Source organism: Varanus komodoensis, unplaced genomic scaffold, assembly GCF_004798865.1.
Source record: "Varanus komodoensis strain SLA01 unplaced genomic scaffold, ASM479886v1 scaffold8, whole genome shotgun sequence".
Lineage (NCBI taxonomy): Eukaryota > Metazoa > Chordata > Lepidosauria > Squamata > Varanidae > Varanus > Varanus komodoensis.
In genome coordinates this window covers 35,427,788-35,436,339 of record NW_025336481.1, presented here as the reverse complement: position 1 = coordinate 35,436,339, position 8,552 = coordinate 35,427,788, and the positions used below count along the sequence as shown (strand labels likewise).

At 42.0% G+C, this 8,552-nt stretch overlaps 1 protein-coding gene across 1 annotated transcript in view; it reads left to right on the top strand.

Moving 5' to 3' along the window:
- The first annotated feature begins 1,541 nt into the window (after window positions 1–1,541).
- The window catches only part of PHACTR1 (phosphatase and actin regulator 1), a 96,853-nt gene continuing 89,842 nt past the window's right edge, over window positions 1,542–8,552 (top strand). Inside the window, exon 1 of the mRNA XM_044455204.1 lies at window positions 1,542–1,695. Coding sequence (XP_044311139.1) covers window positions 1,557–1,695 — 139 coding nt within the window. The 5' untranslated portion in view covers window positions 1,542–1,556. The remainder of the gene's footprint in view (window positions 1,696–8,552) is intronic.

The window sequence follows — 8,552 nt, the reverse complement described above, 5'->3', positions numbered from 1 at the left end:
ATTTCTGTTTGTGTGCGTTTTTGGCCAAGTGAAGTGAAATAAATTGCAAACTACCTACCACTTTTTTTCCTATTTAGCCCTACAATATAACAGTCGGGTGTTGAAATGAAAAACATGCTTGGCTCCAAATGGGCAGGCATTATGTAAAAATTGAGACCTTAAGATTCCAAGGCAACCTAAAGAAAATGTACTTAGGGGCAGAATTAGTTTTATGTATGGGAAAACAGAAGAAAGTGGATGATTGTAGCTTTCACAGATTCTGTAACTATTACAAGTTAGCTTGAAGAACTTGCAAGCCTATTCTAAGTATATGAGACATATTCTCCTGCCATTTACATGCTTGAGGTTTTATGCTTCAGTGTTGGTTCAATGATATTCAAGTATTTACTTATAGCACTCTAATTTGCGGGGGGGGGGGGGCGATACAGTGTGGCCAGATGCAAATGAGGACAGAGGCACCTTCAATACGTGTTAAACTAACACTAATACAGCTCCCATCTGTTTAAGCCAATATGGCCAATGATGAGGGATTATAGGAGCTGCAGACTAAGTTGGTCTCACATGCTTAAATGAATGGCTATTCCCTGAAATTGAACAGAATACCTCCAGTCCTTGGAATCATGCATGGACACCTGTATGCCCTTAGTATCAGCCTTTTCCAACCTCATGCATCAATGATTGCTCAACAGCAGTCAACCATTGAGCAGTAGTTGGAATCCTGAAAACTGCATTCACAAACATCTGGAGGGCTACAGGTTGGGGAAGCAAACTCATGCAGTTTGCTCCTGTGTATGTTTTACTGGAATTAGACTGTAATGCTAGGCATGCTTTCTTGAACACAACCTCCACTGGACTTAGTTGCAGCAAAGAGTATAGGGCTGGGAGATTAATGTCCCACTTCAGCTCAGTGGCTTTAGTGGGTTGAAGCTGCAAGGTTCTGAAGATTGCCTGAGAGTTGTGCTTTTGGACCAGCAAGCCTGCCATAAACATAGGGGTTTGCAGTGGTTACTCAGAGGTACTGTTGAGTAGCTTAGCCAGGAGGAAGGTAAGTTGCTTTCTCTACCCCACACTGCAGACACTCCGCCTCTCCCACCCACAGTTGCTTGAAATATTTGTGAGGGGTGGGAAGTATAATTTGTTTTTTCAGAAGTTACAGAAGCAGGTTCCAGCTTTAAACATTTAAGCAATACTCCTGTTTTCTTTCCGATTTTAATCCAAGACAGTTATCTTCCTCCTGCCCTTCCTTGCTTGATTTAAAGACAAGCTTCAAATGAATTATTTACATAATTCTGAGGAGAAAATATCTTTTGGAAGTGTGGGATCACCTTTTGAGATTATCAGTGAACTTGATTGCAAGGTGCTATCCGAAGGGGCAAGTGTTACTATTCATAGTTAACTTTGTCAGCACAATGTGAACTTGACTTAAAAATAACACTTTTTCTCTCTGGCAAGGGAAATGTTGTCTATCTAGTTTATTGACATTCTTCTCCCCCCGCCTTTCCTCCTCTTCTTTCATTATGGCAAACACAGCTGAAGAAGTGGAGAGACTGGCTGCAATGCGATCGGACTCCCTGGTTCCAGGAACACATACCCCTCCGATCCGGAGGAGAAGCAAGTTTGCCACTCTAGGAAGACTTTTCAAGCCATGGAAGTGGAGGAAGAAGAAGAGTGAGAAGTTCAAGCACACATCCGCAGGTAATGATCACCTTCTCTTGATGTGTGTGGGCGATGCTTTGTTTTAAAAGCAGAGCAAGAAACCAGAATCACACTGCTAGAAGACAGCTTTTATAAGGCAGTCAACAACATGAACACATGTCTGTGCGGTTGTTTGTTTGTTTGTTTGTTTGTTGTAGATCTTTGGTGATCTCCAGTCTCCACAAATCCCTTAACCCTTGTGCCAAACTAATATAACCGCCCAACAGGTAGACTTTGCTCAGGTGCCTTCGAATCCATCATTCCCTTTCACAGCAAAACGGAGGTGACTGCCTGCAGATTAGTTTGGAAGCAAAACAGTGCCACCCAGAAACAAAGGCATAACTTCTACCTGTGTTTGGGAATGACCTAAGCACATGGAAGTAATCAGCTTGTGAACAAGAAAATGATGCTTTACCAAGCTGCCTACTAGGAATCTGTGAGCATAAAGAATGTTGATACCAGTTGAGTCTACAAAGAAAGATAGGAAGAGGGGTTCAAAGCAGGGTGGGGATCCCTCTCTTTTGGAGGGGTTAAGAGCTGCAATTCTTCATGGACAATCTGTCACTGGTCTCATATTGGGGGCAAGTAGGGCCAAAGCCAGCAGTAGACAAGGCCAGAAACAAATGTCTGTCTTTTTTTCCTCCTCAGGAAAACAAGATCCAGACTAAAGAAAGAACAAGTCAGGCAGTTAGTATACTGCACCTTCTTGCCATCCAGTTTTCTCTCTGGGATGGACCAGGCTTTCATTGGCCTGATTTCCATAGCAGAATGAGCCAGATATGGCTAACATCCACTTTAAAGGGGACTAAAACTGTCCTCAAACAGCAGAAACCTGCCTTGCTCTGCTTGAGCCTTCCCAAAGGTATCTGGTTGATTTCTGTGAGAAAAGAATACTGGACTGGACAAGCCTAAGGTCTGATCCAGCAGGGCTTTTCTCAAGTCAGTTCAGCCAACCAAGATGAACTGTCACTGTCCCAGGTATTAGAGCAAAGGAATTTTCTACTTCTTAAGAGAGAGAAATGATTAATTGGACCGTTGCCTGTGTGATGGAACACCCATTCACATGCATAGATTTCAGGTTGTCATGTTGTTTCATTGCAGGGAATGGTGGGAAGGGAAATTCAAAAGTCATGGGAAAACAGTAGAGTAATAACTTTATTAGATAGCACTAAAATTTCCTAAGAAGAGCCTTGCTGAATCAGATGAAAGATCTGACTGTTATGGCATCTTCTTTGCAACTCTGACCAACAAAGGCCTTCAGGAAGTCCATGGGCAGGGCATGAGGACAACATAATAAATGTTCTCCGGCCCTTTCTTCCTAACAACTGGTCTTCACTGTCAAAATTGCAAAATAGCAAACAACCTTCTGAGGTCCCCAGATCTCTTCTATGGACCAAATAAAGATGTGGTAACAAGAGAAAAAATGTCTCTGGGCATGATGGGAAGGTCTTCCATTTGTGAGATGCAATCTTAAATTGTCTTTATCACTTTGCCATGTACCAGATTGCAGAGGGGGCCCTAACATATGGAAAAAGATAGTTCTCATATGTTAGCAACCATTCTACTGAGGTTGTTGTATACTTTTTGGATAACTGGATGAGAGGGCAAGAAGGTTAATGAAAACTCCTGATTGTGCTGCATTTCCATCTCCCTCTCCCTCTGTCAAAATGTAACTTCTCGGTGTAGAACTTGTTCTGTAGGAACAAATTCTAGAAACCAGTATGTACACTGATGGTGCTCTATGAAAATACTATTAAATATGAGCTTGTTTAGTATAAACTGGGGGATGGGTTGTTTTTGATAATGTAATAAAACATTTAAAACTATGAAAATGAAGACAGTAATGGCATGCCTCCAGAATTCTACCATTCCATTCTGCTTATGCATAGCCAATGGGGATGAAGAAACATTGGCACGACTGGCCCCTTGTGCCAGTTTGGAACTGGGCTGTTGTTGTTTTGTTCAGGCTCTGCTTCCTGTGGTTCCAGTTCAATGCTAAAGTGTCAGGCTCAGAGCACTGTAAGCTCCCCTGCGGCCTTATGTATTGAAAATAGCAACAAAATCCTATGGGTATAACAGGAATTTATTGCAACAGTTCCAGTTGCAATGCACAAGAGAAAAAAACATTTAGGATGGAATGCTTTATCAGAAAACACACACAAGACTTAACCTACATATATGCGGCTAGGTTTTACTGCCCTCTTCAGGGCCAGCCCTACATTAAGAAGCGTGATTCAGTCACCTCAGGTGGTAAATGCTGGAAGGAGGCAACCAACTGTGGGAAGATTCCTGTAGCCCCTAAGTTGGCCTCCCTCCTTCAGGTGCTGTCACAGGATCAGTGCTGAAGAGTCATCTGCCAGTCCAGTTGGCTTTTCTACATGGAATGGGACAGGTGCCTTCTTGTTCTTCACTTTTGCTGCAAAATATTGTCCTTCCAGATGCTTTGGTCTGCAAGTTCTATCATCCCTACCCATAGGCTATGTTAGCTATGGCTGATGAGTCTTCTCTTCCAAAACATCTGGAATCAAACACTCGGTATATGTAAAGATGCTTGAATCCAAGCGGGTTCCCATGATAGAGGTGGAAATTTGGTCTGCTAAAGTTTTAACCGTGTCCTCCAATGAATATAAGTTCATTGTTTAGAACTGAGCCTTCATTTCACTCTTCTCTTTTGGCTTTGTTTACCTCTTTCCCCTTTATTTGGGCTTCACTATTGTGAAGCTGCTGTTCTCAAACTGATGTAATGTCACAAAAAGAAAGGAGAAGAGAAAACCCAGATTGTCTTCCTGCCATTTTCCCTTCCTCAGTCATCCCTGTAAGTCTCTGGTGGGGCTCATGCGGCTCTTTAGAAAGTCGGCTCCTACAGCATTTTTGCAAATACATGCAGAACAAAAGTACTAAGAATACTCTGCAACGGTTTTCTTATTGAACGCAGCCGCAAGTGTGGAATGCTGTGGCTTGCACTGTGTGATAACAGAGATCCGGATTGAGTTAGCATCTGATATCCTGACTTTCAATATGGTTAGCACTTTAATTTCCAAAGTAAATCAAAAGCAACCCCAGGAGATGCTGTAATGAGTGCTAGCATATATTTATGGCTAATCCTTTGGTGTGCTGATAAATGTCTTTAGAAAAATATAATTTGCATCATTCTCCTGAGGATGTACACTCGCTTTCCCCACTTTGAAAATAGGTAGGGGGTGTGGAATAAGCACAGCCTATGGGTTCGAGCAAACAGCTCAAGTATATTAATGCTCAAAGAGGTGCAATGTACTTTGCTTTTGTAGCTCATCCATCTGTCCAGCACACACAATGAAGCTATTTGTGTGAGTTTTCTTTAACTTTGTGTAAATATATGTGGCGGCTGATTTGAACTGAGATTGTGATGCTCCAGGATGGTGGGGATAAGTTAAACATTTCCCCTTTTTGAGTGAAATTTCATAAAGCTAAACTCCAGGGCAGCATCTCCACCCTGCCTCCGCTTCAACTCCCCACCACCACAGGTAAGGAGTTTCATGAAGAACCAGGTGGTATGGAAATATTTAATCCCCTCTGTTCCTGCAATGCAATGTTCTGGATCCGAACTAAGGTGCACGAGTTACACGGAGGTGAAGAAAGCTTCTAGCTTCATACTAGACCGAATGTTTATTTTGGCCCTAATGCACTCAAAGCATTTCTGGAAGGAGATATTTTCCAGTTCTTTTAATATATAATACATACATAGAATTGTATATATCATCAGTAATGGATACATATATAAAGTTACAACTATCTAGCAATTATACATAAGCCTCAACAAAAGCTGACCCGATAGCCAAATAAGTGTGTCCTTGAAGGCAGTGTCTGTATGAAACTGAACGAGCTACAAGGTCATCAGTCCATTGCATTATACAAGATGAGCATTTATCCTTCCAGTGTTGTAGTATCAGTCTTTTGACTGTCAAAAGGGTACAGAAAGTCCATTTGTGCTGACCATTTATTAACTTACAAGAAGAAGATAAATCATTACAGGTTGTTCCAGTGCATGAATACATGTATTCATCTAGTAACCTGCTCCCAAAAAGAAGCAACTCCTGGACAAGTCATATTTAGCAAGCAGAATAGAAATGACAGGTCAATTCAAAGTAAAAATCATTTTATCTGTCTACTTGGAAAGTAAAGGATGACACAGAAGCAATTAGCCCAATACAGTCTGTATGCCATCGCAATCAAATGAATGTATAGGATTGGAGTGTCATCGAACAATCCCTGAATGATGAGCTGATAAAAGCCACAAGCTAATCCAAATACATTATTGCACAGAAATCAGATCAGGGATCTAGAGCTGGGGGTCTAATAACTGCAGTAATGCCGACTAGCTGGAAAGGGAATTAGCTGCATTTTGCCTGAAATTAAATGTAGCCAGCAACATAGTGCCAATATGCCATGAGGAAAGGATTACAAGGTACATTAAAGTTAATCCATCTTTTATCTAGAACTTCATCTTTTCCAGAAACCATTAACCATTTCCAGTGTTAATTAACATGAGGCACAAAAAGCCCTTGGCAACCCAGACTTAAATAGATAACACTAGCAGCTATTGTTGTTGTTGTTGCACCTGAATGACCCAATTGTATAATTTCATGAGGATGGTCAACTTACCTGATATGGATAATTTATAACATGTGGCAAAGGAAACCAACAGGATCCAATGCATATTTTAGAGCAACTGTCCAAATTAGTTTGACAGACTGGTTAGAGATTTCTCAGAAGAGTGTTGACCTTTTCTTCAACATTTGGTTAATAACCAAAGAAGTATGCCCTCCCCACAAACCAGCTTACATGAATCAAAGAAAGGCCCTTTCCATTAAAAAAAATCAGGTGTTCTGTATGAGTGCTTAGAAACCTCAAAGGGGTTCAGAAGGAATGTGAGCACTTCTAAGCTTGAGCCCCTGTGCATGGTTTCTTGAAAACAAGGTGGCCCAGCCTTGATTCTGCTCATACTTGAGCCTTCTGCCACTTGTTTCTCCCTCCCCCAAGGAGAAAGCTTGCTGTGTGGAGTAGCAAATGGCAGAAGCTTCTGAAGAAGGCCAGAAAGACCGAGCAAGCCCCCCCAGGGCAAAGCCATGTGTGTGATGTCTTCTTCTGCCAGGGATCATGAAGACCAGAGGGTCTCTGCATAAGAATGCATGAAGAGCCCTGCTGGAATAGACCAAAGGTCCACCGAATACAACCTCGGTTCACATACTGACCAACTAGCTGCCTGTGAGAAGCACGTGAGCACTAGCTCCCTCCTACTCATGTGGACATAGTACCACTGACACTGCTGGTGACATGACCATTGCCAATGGATGACCTTCTCCTCCATGAATTTGTCAAATCACTTTGTCAAGCCATCCAGTTTGGTAGCCATGACCTCTATCTTGTAGCAGTAAATTCCATAATTCTCTCTATGCTTTGTGCAAAATTACCACCTTTTACCTGTCATTCAGCTTCATGAGATATGTATTTTGAGAGAAACATTTCTCTCTATCTATTTACTTCATGCCATGTCTGTAACCTGACTCCATTGACATCATTTCCCCCCACCCAAAGGATCAGTTCCAGGAGGGGAAAGTAGTTAAAAGTATATTCTTTGTAAGTGACTCTTCTGCAGAAGTATCCACTGCCTTGCAGTTATTTTTTCCGTTTGTATGAGGGGCATGGATGTAGAGCCACAACTCCCATCAGCCCCAGCCAACAGGATCCATTATCATTCTAAGCATCTGGAAGGCACCATGTTGGGCAAGGGCATGTGAGCATATCCACTTGGCAGATACAGCTTGTCCAATTCCTGCCTGAAAAATCCAGTTTGGCAATAGTCCCTCTTCTACATATCCTGTTGAAGGTACAAGGCCATTTTCTCTTAGTCCTGCCTATCTGAGTCTAAGATCTGACTCAAAAACATTTCTGAGTGATCTAGTGTCAGCAAAACTATTTGCATAAAGTTAGGGCATGTTCTCCTGAGTGTAAACAGTGTCCTCTTTGAGCTGGTTCAGACAGCACTATGTCAATTGCAGGATTGTTGAACCCACAAATTGCCAGGAACAAGCAGAGTATACAAGCCACATGCTCACTGTTTCTGCCTTTAATCCACAACCCTTTTGTGATGTGTGAACCCAAAATCTCTGGGTTGTTTGTTGATTAAACAGCCCAGTATTAACCTCCCAACAAACTTTAAAACAACCCACAATTTCTGCACTGAGCATTCTTGAAGTGTTGAATGAAAGCAGAAACAGTGAAGGTCGGGGAGGAAGCATATTCATCGTTCCTGTCATTCCTAGCAACTCCTAGACTAAGCACCCAGGTCTTTGTCTGAGTGGAGAAGACTTTCTGGCTGTAAACTGCAGTTTCTGGTTTTAAGTGCTGACTGGTATTGATAATGGCAGGTGTGCTTTTCAAAAAAAAAGAAGAAACACGTGAAGCAGTTGCTCTACTTGGACTCTGCCTGAGACTGCCTTGGGCCTCAGTTACTCATTCCCTTTTACCCAGCCCATTCTTGTAGCGGTCGCCTATTTTCGCATGTTGGTTGACAAATGTGGGCTTCAGATGAAAAGAGATGCTGGTGCTTCTATATATCTGCGTCTTTTGTGCCCTCTTGAAAATCTGCTACATAGCATATTTTCGGCCGTTAAGAAGCAGACTTTGCCTTGCTGTACTGAAAAGGTTTTTAAAGAATGTACTAACCCCCATGCCATCGTTTTAATGGCACATTTGTGAAAAAGGATTCTTAAATGCATCCAAGCTTACAGGAAAGGAATGTTTAATGAGGCTATTTGGATTTTATGCTAATTACACTTCCAGCTGCTCTAAAGATTATATGCAACAGCCCCAAACTG